General features: G+C 42.1%; 1 protein-coding gene across 5 annotated transcripts in view; it reads right to left on the minus strand.

The window, feature by feature from the left end:
* The window catches only part of si:ch1073-416j23.1 (rac GTPase-activating protein 1), a 39,920-nt gene that overhangs the window by 16,220 nt on the left and 5,629 nt on the right, over positions 1–18,071 (minus strand). For 3 of the 5 annotated variants that reach the window (XM_039788753.1, XM_039788754.1, XM_039788755.1), the window contains 9 exons: positions 17,865–17,937; positions 17,540–17,593; positions 17,105–17,203; positions 16,877–17,015; positions 16,216–16,340; positions 14,925–15,086; positions 14,332–14,427; positions 13,463–13,661; positions 7,674–7,779 (listed from right to left, as the gene is read on the minus strand). In XM_039788753.1, the coding sequence (XP_039644687.1) occupies positions 7,674–7,779; positions 13,463–13,661; positions 14,332–14,427; positions 14,925–15,086; positions 16,216–16,340; positions 16,877–17,015; positions 17,105–17,203; positions 17,540–17,593; positions 17,865–17,937 (1,053 nt within the window). The remainder of the gene's footprint in view (positions 1–7,673; positions 7,780–13,462; positions 13,662–14,331; positions 14,428–14,924; positions 15,087–16,215; positions 16,341–16,876; positions 17,016–17,104; positions 17,204–17,539; positions 17,594–17,864; positions 17,938–18,071) is intronic. The other 2 variants (XM_039788758.1, XM_039788756.1) reach the window with 1 other exon arrangement.

Raw genomic sequence — 18,071 nt, forward strand, 5'->3', positions numbered from 1 at the left:
AGTCACTTCTTTTTCTAGTTTTTGTCCAGTCATGCTTGTTCTGTATGAACATTAATTGTAGAAAGATATTTAGAATTAGACATAGCTTATGGAGATTTGTGCATATGGTTGTAAAACATATTCTCGCATTATGAATAAGCTTTGAAATTAAGCCTAGTCCTTATAAATTTCCCAGGAACAAGAAGGTTTTTTTTTTTTTTTTTTTTTTTTTTATAGTGCTTTACAGGCTAATCAAATACACTTTACACTAAAACCAGCACATTTAGCGCATAAAAACAGATACAGCAATAAAACCAACACATAAAACAAGCATATTAAAGCAATTAAAACGTGGAGTGACAAAGTCGATTTTTTTTAACTCCATACGTATTCAGTCGGTCCGCTATTGTCTGTCGGTCTTTTTTTCCGTCTGATAACAGCTGTATTTCCCTTTTTGCATATTATATGTTTCACCTCCTCGTAATTTTCCATTAGAAGCTGCTGCTCAGCGGGTGAAACATATGCTGCACACGTCTTTTCCATTTCTGCATCAGTAAATCTGTGATGGATACCGTGGTCTATTTAAGAAATCCGTGAACGTGCACTTATCCCAGCTATCTACTCCTGGCTTGACATAGCTTCACCTTCTCATCCTGGCTCGGCAAACGTGCAACCGATTGAGCCGCGATGAGTGGATCACACTAAGTCAAGCTGCGCTTTTTCATTTATCCTGGATTTCTTTATTCTACTTTTGTGCAACAGGCCCCAGATGGATAACGATAAATAAATAAATAAATAAAGACCTTATTACCGTACAGGACCTTCATTAACTATTAGATATATTAAGGAGTTTGATAGCCTGTGGAACAAAGGAGAACTTTGATCTGTTTTTTGTAAACCGAGCACAATATCGTCGTCCTGAAGGCAACAGTTCAAATGAGGGGGCAAGGGGGTGCCTCTCATTACCCACAATGCTATTTGCCTTCCTCAGTGTTCTGTTTTTATATACACTTTCCATACTTGGGAATGGAATACCTGATAGTTTGCTTGATGTTGTTAATATTTTCCTGATGTACTTTTTCTGTGCTTCAGTGGCATTGCCAAACCAACAACTAATGCCAAAGGAGAGAACACTTTCGACAAAGGCATAGTTGAACATTTGAAGAACACTGCTGCTGACATTAAAAGACAACAGTTTTCTTAAAAAGAACATTCTTTGTTGGGACTTAGTATTTAATCTGTCAGTCCAAATGTCCCATTTAAGTTTGTGGTCGAGCACCATGCCGAGGTACTTGTACTCTGGGACATTATCTAAAGGATCCCCGTGTCTAAGAGTGGATTTAGGGGACTGTGTTTTTCTAAAATCGATTGACATCTCCTTTGTTTTAGAAGTATTTAAGATCAGATTTGACTTCTTACACCAGTCAATAAAAAAGTCAAGAACTGGCCCGTGCTCCTCTTCCTGGTCATATAGGAGACTAACCAGGGCGGTATCATCCACATACTTAATAAAGTGCCTGTTAGGAAAAGTGCTGGTACAGGAGTTTGTGTACAGGATGAACATCAGAGAAGATAAAACATCCCTGTGGAGATCCTGTACAAGTGGTCACATCGGAGAGTGACGTACCGACTCGGAGTCGTTGTACTCTACAGCTAAGAAAGTCCACAATCCATGAGACCACATCATCGTCAAGTAAAAATTCTTCTGTTAAAATATTTGCTAAAATACTGGGCTTAATAGTGTTAAAAGCAGAAGAAAAATCAGCAAATAATTTTTGCATGAGCCTTTGGCTTCTCTAAATGAGTGTGTAAGAGATGCAGCAGAGTTGCAACAGCATCTTCAACTCCTCTGGATGCTTGATATGCAAATTGCATAGGGTCTAGAAGGTGCTGCGTTTTGGAGATGATGTAGCTCTTAACTAGGCGCTCAAAGCACTTAATTACCAATCAAGTAAATGCAATAGGCCTAAAGTCATTAGGCTGTTTTGGCCTGGGGATTTTTGGCACTGGTACAATTGTCGATGTTTTCCAGAGAGTGGGGACTTTTTTCAAGTTAAGGGAGGACTTAACCCTCATGCCCTCTTCGGTCATTTTTGTACATTTTTCTCAAGTTTTTTTTTTCATTTCGTGATCATTTTTGCTGCGTTACTTCTTATGGCATGAAATTTTGTAGGAATCCTTCTTTTCAGTCAAATTTTTTAAATCCAGTGTTTTTTACTCTTACATGTCTTTTATACTTAAATGATTCATTTTGTACCCTCTGGACACCTTCGAGGCAAAAATGTCCACCCCACCAAAAACTGTTATTAAATCATCATATATCAATATTTTTTTCTGCTTTTTTTCATGAATCACTTAAACAACTTCTTACCTAATCAAAACCACCAAACATTCAATCATTCTTCAGGATTTTAACCCTTTAAATGCCAGTTTATGTATTTGAAGTATGTCATTTTTATAAAAAAAAAAACAAAAATGATTTTTTCCCATATAATGAATAATATGTAGATGGGGCTTTGGTGGTGATTAGAGGCTTGGATATGTCAAAGATAAGCAACAAAACTGATTTGATTGCATTAGTATGTTTTATGTAATTCCAGATACCCCCTCTGGACACCTTCGAGGCAAAAATGGCCCCATCGACTTCCATTATAACCACATGTTTTGATCTCACTGCCTTTACAGTATAACACCATGCATTCTGTAATGTCAGCATTTCATTTGGAAGAAAACTAGTCATATTTGACATTTTTACAGTATTTCACCAGATTCAACCATTTTGCCCTTGTAGGCCGATGCATGAAATTATAGTTATATTATGGAGCTCTGTGTGTGTGTGTGTGTGTGTGTGTGTGTGTGTGTGTGTGTGTGTGTGTGTGTGTTGTGTGTGTATATTGTGTGTGTATATTGTGTGTGTATATTGTGTGTGTATGTGTGTGTGTGTATATATGTATATTTGTGTGTGTCTGTGGGTGTGTGGGTGGGTGGGTGGGTGTGTGTGTGTGTGTGTGGGTGTGTGTGTGTGTGTGTGTGTGTTGTGTGTGTGTGTGTGTGTGTGTGTGTATGTATGCGTGTGTGTGTGTGTGTGTGTGTGTGTGTGTGTGTGTGTGCATGCATGTATGTATGCATGTCTGTGTGTGAGAGAGTTTGTGGTGAAAAAAGCGCACCTTACTTTAGCCAGTTATATTATGGAGCCGTGTGTGTGTGTGTGTGTGTGTGTGTGTGCGTGCGTGCATGCGTGTCTGTGTGTGAGAGAGAGTTTGTGTAAATCTGGGTGAAAAAAGGGCTTCTTTTGAAGGATGCATTTCATGTGTCTTTGAAGACGTGCTTGAATAAAAACATTGTCTCCTGCATTTGTTGTAAACAAAAACAACTATTAGTGTGTTGATGCACCTGGCTCTAGAGAAGGAGACAGACCTGGAGCAAAGAGAAGGAGCCTTTATCTTCCAGCCAACTGCAGGACTCATCTGAAGATGACACAAGTTTCTGGAGTCTGACAAAATGGTCACTGGTGTCCTCCAACTCTGTGAGTGCCTCTAACCCTTCCTCTGAAAGTGGAGAGGACACTGAAGATCCTGTCCATCCTAACATTGAATGGACAGTGAAGAATTGGCAAGTCTGGTCTCCATCTAATACTGAGACGCTGCGCAATATTCAAGCACCGACCGGCATGATGTCAGAGCCCACGAGATATGCCATATCAAGAATCCATGATGTGGCATCCTCTTTCCACCTTTTCTTCACTCTTGACTTGATCCAGCTGATTCAGGAAATGACAAACCTACACGGGAGGTGTTCAATCTCAGGATGGAGTGATGTGGATGCTCAAGAGATTTTAACATACATGGGACTTCACACTTGGCTGGTGTGTTAGCGGTCCAAAGGGGAATCCACCCGGAGGCTGTGGGATGTCCATAGTGGGAGACCAGTCTTCAGGGCCACCATGTCCCACAAACCATTTGAAATGATAAGTTGAGCGCTTACAGCACATGCAGGAGACAATGTTTTTATTCAAGCACGTCTTCAAAGACACATGAAATGCATCCTTCAAAAGATGCCTTTTTTCAGCCCTAAAGTGATCATTGCTTGCTTACAGGTTTACGCAAACTCTCACACACACACATACACATATACACACAAACACACACACACACACACACACACACACACACACACACACACACACACACACACACACACACACACACACACACACACACACACACACACACACACAGCTCCATAATATAACTATAATTTCATGCATCGGCCTACAAGGGCAAAATGGTTGAATCTGGTGAAATACTGTAAAAATGTTAAATATGACTAGTTTTCTTCCAAATGAAATGCTGACATTACAGAATGCATGGTTTTATACTGTAAAGGCAGTGAGATCAAAACATGTGGTTATAATGGAAGTCAATGGGGCCATTTTTGCCTCGAAGGTGTCCAGAGGGAGTATCTGGAATTACATAAAAAATACTAATGCAATCAAATACGTTTTGTTGCTTATCTTTGACATATCCAAGCCTCTAATCCCCACCAAAGCCCCATTCCCCTATGATTTATTTTATGGAAAATAATTAATGTTTTGTTGGGTTTTTCATAAATAATTGTTACTTCAAAGATTTAAAACTGGCATTTAAAGGGTTAAAATCCAGAAAATTATTAAATTTTTGGTAGTTTTGAGCAACTTACAAGTTGTTTAAGTGATTTATGAAAAAAAGCAGAAAAAAATATTGATATATGATGATTTAATATCAGTTTTTTGGACATGTACATTTTTGCCTCGAAGGTGTCCAAAGGGAGTATCTGGAACTATGTAAAAAATACTAATGCAATCAAATTAATTTTGTTGCTTATCTTTGACATATCCAAGCCTCTAATCACCACCAAAGCCCCATCTAGATATTATTCATTATATGGAAAAAAAATAATTTTTTGTGTTTTTTGTAATAAAAAATGAAATACTTCAAATACATAAACTGGCATTTAAAGGGTTAAAATCCTGAAAATGATTGAATGTTTGGTAGTTTTGATTAGGTTAGAAGTTGTTTAAGTGATTTATGAAAAAAAAGCAGAAAAAAATATTGATATATGATGATTTAATAACAGTTTTTGTGTGCGTGGACATTTTTGCCTCGAAGGTGTCGAGAGTAAGTTTTTTTAAGGAGGGCATGAGGGTTAAAAATGCCTGTAAACACAGGTGTGAGCTGCTCCGCACAATATTTTAGAACATCTCCTCCAATATGGTCAGGACCAGGGCTTTTTCTAATGTTACAGCCTTTAAACAATTGAAGTACTTCTGTCTCTTCTATGCTTATACTAGGAGGAATGGCAGTCATAGTGAAAGCCTCATCATTCTCACTGCTCTCAAAACGGCAGAAGAATGAATTAAGTTGGTTTGCCATTTCCTTACCATCATAGCCATTCAGGTTAATGGAGGGCTTTCCCCTGCCCTTATGCAGAATGGAGGTCATGTTTTTGATTCCTTTCCATGTCTCTCTTGAGTTACCAGAAGCCAGGGAGGCTTCCAGCTTCTGTTTATAGCTGAGTTTATCCAGCTGTATTTGCCTTTTTATTTGTCTCTGTATATCCCTCCTTGCAGACTCATCCTGATTTTGATAAGCTTTATTTTCTCTTTGATAAGTTTTTTTTAATTTGCCAGGGACCCAAGGCTTATCATTAGAGTAAACCTTGTATGTCTGTGTGGGTATTACAGAGTCTACGCAAAAACAGATGTAATCAGACACAGCCACAACCTGTTCATTAATATCCTGAGCATCGAATACTTCCCATAGTGTACATTGAAAACATCCTTGCAAAGCCAAAATGCTGTCATTACTCCACATCTTAACAGTCTTTACTTTAGGTTTTTCCCTGTCATATAGACTCTTGTAGACAGGACGTAGATATACCACATTGTGGTCAGATGCTCCCAGTGGTGGAAGCAGGGAGGCAGTATAGTGCGTCCTTAACAGTTCCGTAACACATATCCAGAGTCTGATTCTTCCTTGTGTGACAGTCAACATACTGATAAAATGTGCGCAGGGACTTTTTTATGGAGCACCTACTAAAATCTCCAAGAATAAATTTTGGAGCATCTGGAGAGAGAGAGTCAAGTTTCTGTGAGGTATTAAATATAATTTCAGTGGCTTTTTTAAAGTCTGCTTTAGGGTGTATATAAACCACGGTAAAAAAAATCTGAATAAATTCCCTAGGGAGATGGTAGGGTCGGAGAGAAAGACACAGCATCTCTATGTCCAGGGTGCACAGCTGCTCCCTCATCGTCACTGCCCCACACCACTCGTCTCTGATCAGAAGGCAGACTCCGCCCCCCCCGACTTTTCGCTGTGATGTCCGGATCTCGGTCGGTTCTGAACGCCGAGAAACCCGTGGGCTCCATTGCACTAGACTCGATGTTCTTGTCCAGCCAGGTCTCAGTAATCGCTAAGACACAGGCGCTCCTGTACTCGTGCAGGCAGCGGGCGTTGGCTGACAGCTCGTCTGTCTTCGCTCTCAGAGACTGTGCGTTGATTAGCATCTCTCCTCCTCAATAGCATTTAAAGCTACAGACCCAGAAATGGCACATTCTAAGGAAAGCTCATTGTGGGACTGGCTCTAGTGGCTGTAATTCTGCACCAAGGCTGAATTTCGGGAAAGACACTTCAGATCCAGTATTAGGGGACCACTAAGGTCTATATAAAAGAGACTTCAGATACAGTATTAGGGGACCACTAAGGTCTATATAAAAGAGACTTCAGATACAGTATTAGGGGACCACTAAGGTCTATATAAAAAGAGACTTCAGATACAGTATTAGGGACCACTAAGGTCTATATAAAAGAGACTTCAGATACAGTATTAGGGGAACACTAAAGCCTATATAAAAGTGACTTCAGATACCGTATTAGGGGACCACTAAGGTGTATATAAAAGAGACTTCAGATACAGTATTAGGGGACCACTAAGGTGTATATAAAAGAGACTTCAGATACAGTATTAGGGACCACTAAGGTCTATATAAAAGAGACTTCAGATACAGTATTAGGGGAACACTAAGGCCTATATAAAAGAGACTTCAGATACAGTATTAGGGGACCACTAAGGTGTATATAAAAAGAGACTTCAGATACAGTATTAGGCGACCACTAAGGTGTATATAAAAAGAGACTTCAGATACAGTATTAGGCGACCACTAAGGTCTATATAAAAGAGACTTCAGATACAGTATTAGGGACCACTAAGGTCTATATAAAAGAGACTTCAGATACCGTATTAGGGGACCACTAAGGTGTATATAAAAGAGACTTCAGATACAGTATTAGGGGACCACTAAGGTGTATATAAAAGAGACTTCAGATACAGTATTAGGGACCACTAAGGTCTATATAAAAGAGACTTCAGATACAGTATTAGGGGAACACTAAGGCCTATATAAAAGAGACTTCAGATACAGTATTAGGCGACCACTAAGGTGTATATAAAAAGAGACTTCAGATACAGTATTAGGCGACCACTAAGGTCTATATAAAAGCGTCCAAAAAGCATCATGTCATAGGAACTTTAAAATGCATGTATTAAAGATCCATTTCTAGATTCCATTAATCAATATTAGATCACTCAACCAAAAATGCAATTTAATGAAGCCCTGATCCATCAGAAGGCTTCAGAGAGAAGCTGAAAGCTCTTACTTGTATAAGTGAAGCATGAGGAAAGCCAGCGTGTCTCTGTTGGCCTTCGGCAGCTCTGCGATGGCCTGATACATGATGGCAGTGCTGTTGTCTTCATCAGACAGCTCTGAAACACAGACATCGTTAGATGATCACTAGGCTCACATTCTCCCCATGCATTGTCTGGCTAATCCGCCTATCTATCCTGGGATAGTGGAAAGAAACGCTCTGCCTGGTTTGTATTTCTTTAAACCAATGACAGCCGTCCTGGGCGGCGCTAGGCTCCAATGCAGCGATGATGGCTCTGCAGAGCAGATAGTGGAGATAGAGGAAGGGGACGGACGCTATGTCAGGCTTTACGCTGCGTCCATGTGGTATGGGACACTTTGGAAAAAACAAGTTTAAGAGTTGAAGTCAGAACAACAACTCTGAAACTCTGGAAAGAATTCAGTGCCGACTTGCTGTCGTAAACCCCGGAGTCCTTATGTTTTTTTTTCACCAATCATATTCCTTGGATTAGGATGGCACCAAGATCTTGGTTGCAGCTGTTGCCGTGGTCCTGCTGCACTCCCTGCTACACGCTCTGCAGTGCCCTGCAGTGTCCTGCTGCATCCAGCTATGCTCGCTGTGCCACGCTACATCCTGTAACACCCTGCAGTGCCCTACTATGACATGAACTACTACAACTACTATTTCTAGTCACTGATCCATTATCTTTATTGTGACTATTATTGCCACTGTTCATCACACCCCCAACTGGCACCGTCAGACACCTCCTACCAAGAGCCTGGGTCTGTCCCGTCAGACACCACCTACCAAGAGCCTGGTCTGTCCCGTCAGACACCTCCTACCAAGAGCCTGGTCTGTCCCGTCAGACACCTCCTACCAAGAGCCTGGGTCTGTCCCGTCAGACACCTCCTACCAAGAGCCTGGTCTGTCCCGTCAGACACCTCCTACCAAGAGCCTGGGTATGTCCCGTCAGACACCTCCTACCAAGAGCCTGGGTCTGTCCCATCAGACACCTCCTACCAAGAGCCTGGTCTGTCCCATCAGACACCTCCTACCAAGAGCCTGGGTATGTCCCGTCAGACACCTCCTACCAAGAGCCTGGGTCTGTCCCGTCAGACACCACCTACCAAGAGCCTGGGTCTGTCCCGTCAGACACCACCTACCAAGAGCCTGGGTCTGTCCCGTCAGACACCTCCTACCAAGAGCCTGGGTCTGTCCCGTCAGACCCCTCCTACCAAGAGCCTGGGTCTGTCCCGTCAGAAACCTTCTACCAAGAGCCTGGGTCTGTCCCGTCAGACACCTCCTAGTGTTTTTCCTCACCACTAAATGCTAAATGCTTGCTCTTGGGGGAATTACTGGAATTGTTGGGTCTTTGTAAATTATAGAGTGTGGTCTAGACCTACTCTATCTGTAAAGTGTCTCGAGATAACTCGTGTTATGATTTGATACTGTAAATAAAATTGAATAAAACACAAGGTTTTATAAAAGCCAAGAAACGTTTTATTAATTCACATATTTTATATAAACTTTTTGCTAAGATATAATGTTTAATCTGGTGTTAGTTGTTGTCCATAAAGAGTGAGGTAGACGAGAAAAGTTATTTATTAACATCAGTACGGTGTTTAACTCTTAATAACATAACATAATAAGACATATTTAATGATTTATTAGCATTCATCCGTGATTAACAAGTGTGTGAACACAAACTGACGAACAGGCCGAAGTCGGAAAAATGACTTCCGATCTGGGAAACCCTGCCCATCCCAGGAGCACATGAAGGAGCCCTTTATCCCAGCTCTGTGCATCAGTTAAACCAGACTAGGTGATCACTGATGAGGTCTAACTCCTCTGATTGTTGTCTGATATTGATTAATCAGGACATTGATGCTGCCCAGGCATCTGGTCTTTCACAGTAAAACCTTTGACTGTTTCCGATGTAACAGTTATGAATCGATATCGGTATCATTCATATTGTTGGAGCTTTTTCATTGGCTGGCGTAGCCAAAGTTGACCTGTGTGGACTAATAGCATCAGATGTGTCTCACACAGTGAAATGTGGAAAGCGTAGAACGTAAGACGGTCTTCAGTTATTTAGTTTGATTAGTTTTGTCATGATGTAAAAACTAACAGATTGGTACATCCAACTTAAAGCTACATTGTGTAAGAATTTCTCCCAACTAGCGGTGAAACTGTATATGACAACCAACAGAACATTACTTTCTAGCCCTTTCTCCTACGGTGGCCGAACCCAAAATTATCTCTTAGTATAGAATAGAATAGAATACACTTTAATGTCCCCAAGGGGAAATTTGTCTTGGACACAGTGCCACATCCGTTGCTTCACAACACAAACAATATGTAACATAAAAACATTCTCAAATTAAAATAAATAAATAAATAAAATACAATACAGTAGGATAAAATCAACAGAGCGTCCTAAGACACAAGGACACAAAAGAAGGACACACATGACAGCACAACATCCTGAGAATTAACGGTAGGCTAATAATTAACGCGCAAAGTGCAAAAAGGGCTGGTGTATTTACTGCACCCTACTCTGCTGGGCTAAGATTTACTACTGGAGTTCAGCAGCTTAACGGAAGTTGGAATAAACAATAACTTTAGTCTGTTTGTTTTACATCTTGGCACACGGAATCTTCTCCCTGATGGCAGAAGTTCATATTCAGGGAAGCGAGGGTGTAGTGAGTCTGCAGTGATTCTTTCGGCTCATACAGGCTCTGTATGGGCTTGTATTCTTTCCTCCCTATTATCCTCATAGCTGCCTTATGGGTGCTAGCCAGCCTGCTTTTTAGCTGCACTGTTAAGTTGCCAAACCATGCTGTGATTCCATATCTAATAATGCTCTCCAGAATCGCCCGGTAGAACATGAGCATGATCTGGCTGCTTACTCCATACAGTCTCAGTCGCCTTAAAAAGTATAATTTCTGCTGCAGTCTATTACACAAATGGTCAATGTGTGTTTTCCAGCAGAGTAGATTGTCTATGTGGACACCTAAGTATTTGTAAGACACGACTTGGATGATTTTCTGATTTTTTATGACGACCGGCTCATGGTCAATCACTTGCCTTGGGTCAAGGATCATCTCCTGTGTTTTTGTGACATTTAAGATAAGATGGTTGGTGTCACACCACTTAATAAATGTGTCTATCTCATCATGGTACACAGATGGATTTAGGTCCTTCTGAAGAAGGCTCAAGATTGCAGTATCATCTGCAAATTTTACAATATAGTTTGGGTGTACTGTCCTGCATGTTTGACTTCTGACAGCGTGGCGTTGACTTTCACCTGTTGTGTCCTATTAGTCAAAAAAGAATAAAACCATTTAATCAAGGCAGGGTTAACATGCATATTATTCAATTTCTTTAAAAGCAGATAGGGTTGCACAGTATTAAATGCTGAACTAAAATCAACAAATAATATTCTAGAATAGGCTTTTGTATCCTCAAGGTGTTTAGAAATAAGATGCGAAATGCAGAGGATGGCATCTTCAGTACTGCGTTCATGTTTATAGGCAAAAGCCACGTGTACAACACCGGCTCAACCTCTGCCTTAAGCTGGGACACTACAATTTTCTCAAGGCATTTCATTAAGATAGGGGTCAAAGCTATGGAACCGAAGCTGGAACAGTGTGCGTGTCCAGAGACCGTTGGAATATTGGACACCGTGCTGCTGTTACTTCCTCTGCGATGTTGTATCTCCATCGTTTACACGCATCTGTTCTAGCCTCTCCAATATTAACTTTGGTCTTGTTGCTTTGCCTGTCGCGTTGTAGTTTTAATTCTCTTTTTCGCTCCTGGCTGGCATTCGTCACAGTGCCACTGAGTCTAAAAGCGCGAAAGGCGGAGGTATGTCCCTCTTTGGCTGAGGTATTAGAAAGAGTTTCTATATCTTTGGGGATACAGTCATTTAACAGGCTGTAGGGGAAGGAGCTATGGGGGGAGGGGCATTATGTGGTTGCAGTGGATGAGAAACACTGATGGTTTCATGTAATCAGGTCATGTGACTTTATGCCGACATTCCAAACATTTGTATCAAAATCCAAAATGGCAGCAAAATGTGGAAAAAGACATTGGCCATGAGGTAAGTGTTGTTATATTTTTCATGATTATGATATTTTAGAGTGATTTTGTTTTAGAAAATAGTTTTTTAAGGATAGTTTTACATTTTCTTGTGGATATTTTTTACAAGTAATTACACATGAATGAGCACATATTTGGTAGAATCAACTCAAAAAATTACACAATGTAGGTTTAAAGTTGCATATTTTGGACAGTTATTTGAGTGACAAAAATTTGTTTTGAAGCATCGACACCGGAGTCACGAGTACATTACCGATGTATTATTTTTGGACCCAGGCCCTAGTCCAAAAGTTATTTGTTAATAACTCTAAGTAAAAAATGCGTACGGTTAGTTTCCTAGCTGAGGCGTCCATTAAGGTGGTTAAGCCTGGTTCACACGGGACGATTTTAAAATTGTCGGCCGATTTTCCAATCCTGAGAGACCCCACACACGTTGATAAAAAATCACAGGTCTAACAGTTTTGGTCGTACAATGTGTGGTTCGCAGCACACGGCAAAATCAACACATCACACACGAAACGATTTGACTGCCGAGCATTCCCAGGTCAGACGGGAAATCACGCAAAATCCCTCGAGATCAAACCTGACTTCAGAGTAAACAATCATTGCGGACGAAGAGGATGCAGTGGCGATAGTTTGTAGTGTGTTTTTAACCGAAAAGAAACGTTATCAAAAGAAAAGGCGATGGTCAAAGAAGACAACGCGAGCATGGACTATACTTGCTACATCATGATATGGAGGTGATTTGTTTTTTCTCATAGAAATGTCGTTATATTACACAGGTATTACACAGATTAATAAACGTTCATATATTCGTTTCCATGTACTCTGGTGGACTGCAGTTGTGGATGTAGTTATGCCCATCGACTTTATTTATTTTACACAGGCTGCGTGCTCGTTTGTCCCCGGGGGACACCACACACGAGGAGAAATCGGGCCAAATAAATCCAACATGTTGGATATCCCCGATTTGAGATCGGTCCCGACGTCCTTCCGAGCAGACGAGAGCAGTCTTAACACACCACACACGGCAGGAATATCTGATCAGATTATTTTACGATAATCGGAGCATCCTTAAGATTGTCGGGAGGGGTGAATCGGGGCTAAAATCGGCCTAATTATCCTGCCGTCTGTACCAGGCTTTAGGGTCACTATTCTAACTCTGCTGATAGGTTTCTGATACTCAGGATACTGATGCTGTCAAACATTAGCCTAGAAATCTAGACCACCCTAGCGGCAGCAAATGTAATCTGCAGCCAGGGGGGTCTAGGCACTCTCCGTTGACTTGCGAGCTGGAAAAACCAAACTCTGGTCAGGCCAATCACATCGTGCATATAGTCGGTGGGCGGGGCTTATGGCTGCTGCTGCTGGTGAACAGCGGCCTTCTGGAAGACTTGGAGTTCAGCTTTTCTTTGAGAAAAGAACAAAGAACGGCACTGAAGTCATTCTTAAAAAAGGAAGAGGTGTTGGGTGTTTAAAGTTTAATCTATCAGCTAGCTCTGCTACCTTCTTCGTTGCTCTGATTGGTTGTAGAGCTATCCTATTGGTGCAGAGGGAATTTGAAAGACAACCGTTTATCCCGCCCCTCGGATTGAGCCCTGACCAATGGGGAGTTCCCAGACCAAACATCTGGATGTGGGGCTGGCCGGTCAGGCTAGTCAAACATCTGACTGTTTTAGATGCCGCGGTTAGTTTCATACCTGAGGCGTCCATGAAGGTGCGGTGCAGTCTGAAGGTGAGCAGTGGCTCCTTCAGTTTCCTCAGGAAGTCTTTCAGCAGACCACACAGCACGTGTACATCCTGGACTTTACCAAGCATGAGGGGAGCTTTCCCCTGGAGGAACCGCTCTCGGAGCTCCTTCACCAGACGCTCGCCGCCGGGAACTCGGTACAGCCCTCTCTGCACACAGCAGGAAGCCGCGCATTAGACCCTGGGATATGCCCCCCCTCCCCCAATATTTAGAAGATGTAGATTTGAATATGAAGGACAACCCACCCCATTCATGTAGATTAAAACTGTGGATCTACTGGCTTTAACAAAGTCTCATTCTCAGGGGGAATGAGAGGGGGAACGCCAGACCAGGGGGAGTGAGAGGGGGAGAAAACCAGAGCAGGGGGAATGAGAGGGGGAACCACCAGAACAGGGAGAATGAAGGGGAAACACCAGAGCAGGGGGAATGAGAGGGGGGGAACGCCAGACCAGGGGGAGCGAGAGGGGGAGAAAACCAGAGCAGGGGAATGAGAGGGGGAAACACCAGAACAGGGGGAATGAGAGGGGGAACACCAGAACTGGGAAAATGAGGGGGAAACACCAGAGCAGGGGGAATGAGGGGGGCCCACGCCAGAGCAGGGGGAATGAGAGGGGAAACGCCGGACAGGGGGAATGAGAGGGGGAAACGCCAGAGCAGGGGGAATGAGAGGGGGAACACCAGAGCAGGGGGAATGAGAGGGGGAACACCAGAGCAGGGGGAATGAGAGGGGGAAACGTAGCAGAAGATATCCCTTTTAAACCAATAGCCCAGTAGATGTCGTAGAGCTCGTAGCTACAGTAGACGTATCCAGAGGTTTACCTCCTCCAGCCCCCTCCTCTCGATCTCAGCCACACACTCCACCATCAGCCGCGGGACTCTGGGATGGGTCGCTGGAGCAAAACCCTCCAACGAGTCCTCAACACAAACACATCTCAAGTTAACAAAGCAGTGATGACTTCCTGTGTTTCTGTCAACTTCCTCAACAACTCTCTTTTTTAATTTTATTTATTTATTTTGAGTAATGTTTAACCAGTGTATTGCATGACACTGTGTTGGGTTTTTATACACCATCAGGACCATAGTACGGTCTGTGGTATAGTATTGTACAGTATTTGTTGTTTGTTGTTTGTACATGCTGTCTGTGTTTATGTGTTGTTACTATGGCTGCAGCATGGGTTGAGTGCCCAAGACTAATTTCCCACATTGTGGGACAATAAAGTTAATCTTGAGTCAAACGAGCTTGGTGTGAATACACTCTTAAACTAAAGAGAAGACTTCATTCCCCAGCTCCATCTGTAATGTTAATTTCCTACCGGGGCTTTATTGACTTCTCTTCACAGTTTTCACCATGGAATAGAAACTTAAATATCACTGACTGTTTCTGCAGTATCTGGTAGATAACTCGGAGCTACCTGTTGTGCTGAACTTCCCATCGTAGACGCGGCCGAGCAGCCGGCAACGAGATACTGTTTGCACTCTGGATGAGCGACTGTACGACAGTTTCTGCACTTCAGCGCCATCTTCCCAAAGCGAATCCTCTTCCCACACGGCAAGCACGTCTCCGGCCGGATCACCTGGAGGGACACAAACAAATCTCACTGACCGAGCCCACGTTAAAAGTAGGGCTGGGTACCGAACGTCGATACTTTTATGGCACCGAAAAAAATACTCCAATCCTAAGAGTACCGAAAAATTATTTATCTTTTGGTGCCAAATTTCGGTTCCAAAAGCACGTAAGCGCAAGCTTATCTGTCCTCTCTGCATATTGACACAGAGTGGAGCTCCGACACACAATGCTGAAATGGATTTTAAAACCTATGGTATTGAAAAAAGTATCGTTAGGAACCGGCATCAAAACTGAGGTATCGAAAGATTTTGAACGATACCCAGCTCTAAGTTAAAGCCTGAGATCCTAATTTGAGTCAAGCCTTCTTGCAAAATGTAACGGCGTCCCACAGGGCTCGATTCTGGGTCCATTAACGTTTAGATAAGGTAAATAATAAAGCTCTTTGTCTGGTAAGACACAAAGGTGATATCAATTAATTTATATTTATCCAAGAGAGACGAAATACTCACTGGTATCTCTATCTATAAGGCTCTTGAAGGGCTCGGTCCCATATTCAATACTTTGGAGGCACCGATAGAATTCCCTCTAAAGTATCGGAAATGCCTCGTCATTAAATACCAAATATCAGACTTATCAGAGTGTCAGTGAGCCAATCAGCACGCAGCAGGCTTCATTTTTCCAATTCTAAAAGTTTTATTGTCTTTCTTGTGATTGTGTCGCTTCTCTTCTGTGTTGTGTGGTTTGTGTCTTGATGTCGTCGTAAATCAGGGTCGCCCCTCAATGATGATAAATAAGTTGAATAAATATGCTGATATTGTTCTGGCTCGGACTAGTCTTTAATCTTCCTTTGCAGCTTTAACCCTCAAATGATCACTTCTTACTCATAGATTTGTTTTAAATTCAGATAAGAAACAAATATCGTTCCATTTAAACTTTAAATGCTACCCAGATCTCTGTTCTGAGTCCGACAAATACCAAAGAATAAAAAAAATATCATTCAGAAATTCAGATTCAACAATTCACTCAAAAAATTAAAAAAACATAAAACTAGACTTCACGAATAGATTAGATTCTGTCTGTCTTTTCTAACTATAAAACAATGGTTCAGTGAGCTTTAAGTTTGTGTGGGTTCATACAGTTTTAGAAAGGAAGACATGTTTCAGGGTTTTCTCAGCAGTGCAGGTGTAAGACTGTCGGACGGCGGCTTCAGATTCAGGCAGCAGCACCGTCTCATCTCCGGGAAACCACACCGAGGTTTGGTCTGAGGAAACACCAACAAGTCATAAACATTTCATACAAACGATCACAGAGGAGGAGATTGCAGTGGTCTGCTGAGAATCTTAAAATGGTTGTAAAGACAGTCCTTCCAGATTGTTGCGGGCACGTTTTCTTAAAAAAAGCGATGGAATATGCGGGATATTTATGCAATTTTATGCGAGAAAAAAAAGTGATGTCCCCCCCAACACCCTGCTTTTCGATGATGTTCACGTCATGTAATTACGTCACTTCATAACGTTCCCATGGCAACTGGGGAAAATGGCTGCTCTTGTGTGAAGTAAACGCAACATTTTTCAACTTCCTGCTAAGATATATTATGGGACTTTTTTGCAACGAAAATGTGGGGATTATGAAATCATGCAAGCCCTGCATATTTTACGCAGAAATCGGCAATTTATGCGGCGTATTTGAAAAAATGCAGCCCCCCCGCATAAATATACAGACTTTGGCTGATTATGCGTTGAATTATGCGATCACATAATTGCATTTTTCTGGAGTGACTGTGAAGACTGAACTGACCTCCTGCGAGTGAAACGGTGCACTCCTGGGTGATGGTCCTGACCGGGTTTTCGGGGGTCTCCTGTGTGATCCCCACCACCATGTGGATCTGACCCCCAGTGTCCGGACTCACTGACGCCTTCACTATCGACACGACCTCCTGATACAAAACTTAACATTTTTAGTGCTGTGCATTTATCGGACAGCTTACGACTACAGTAAAGGATCTGATCTAATCAATGTGTTCACCTTCTCGACAGTGTTCCTCTCCAGCAGCTCTGCAGACACATTCCCGCTCCTCCCTCGCTTCAAACCTGAAGTCCCGCCCGCCGGACCCATCGACGAACGCTGCAGAGAAACACACACACACACACACACACACACACACACACACACACACACACACACACACACACACACACACACACACACACACACACACACACACACACACACACACACACACACACACACACACACACACACACACACACACACACACACTTAGTAGTGACAGTTAGGCAACAATGGCTCGAAAAAGCAGACAAAAAAGCAACAAAAGTCTTCCTTTCCTTACTTCCTTCCTTCTACTGTGTTTTTTAAAATGAAGTTCTTTCACTTATTTAAACTTTTTTCTTCAAAAGAGACGGAAGAAAATGTAAAAGGTGCTAACGGCACACTTACCCTCTTCTCTCTGGCTCGGGATCTCAGAGGTTTCAATAAAGTTGTGTCCAGATCCTGAAACATCAAAACACAAACTTATATCACTGTAAAAGACTGTATATACTGTAGTATTTTATTTTATATAAAGCACTTTGATTACCTTGTTGTCACACATATGGTGTAAAGTATTATATGTATACAGTACATTTCCTTTCAATCTGCAGTACGTTTAAAGCGTCTACAAGTTGGTTTCAATAAAAAGGAAGTGAAATAAACAGATGGCTCTACAGTTCATCCTGCAGTCTGTCGGTTCCAGTTAAAGAACAAACGCGATATGTGTACGCACCATGTCATCGTCTGTCCGATCGTAGCTGATGTCAGAGTGAGACAGGAAGGACGACTCGTCGATCACGCGCAACCTGAAGACACAAAGACAAAGATTTAGTTACTGCGAGTCTGCAGAGATTCAATCAAACTAGAGCTGGGCGATATGGAGAAAATCAAACATCACCATATTTTTGACCAAATACATCGATGTCGATATTGAAGGGTT

The sequence above is a fragment of the Perca fluviatilis genome, chromosome 21 (genome assembly GCF_010015445.1).
Source record: "Perca fluviatilis chromosome 21, GENO_Pfluv_1.0, whole genome shotgun sequence".
Lineage (NCBI taxonomy): Eukaryota > Metazoa > Chordata > Actinopteri > Perciformes > Percidae > Perca > Perca fluviatilis.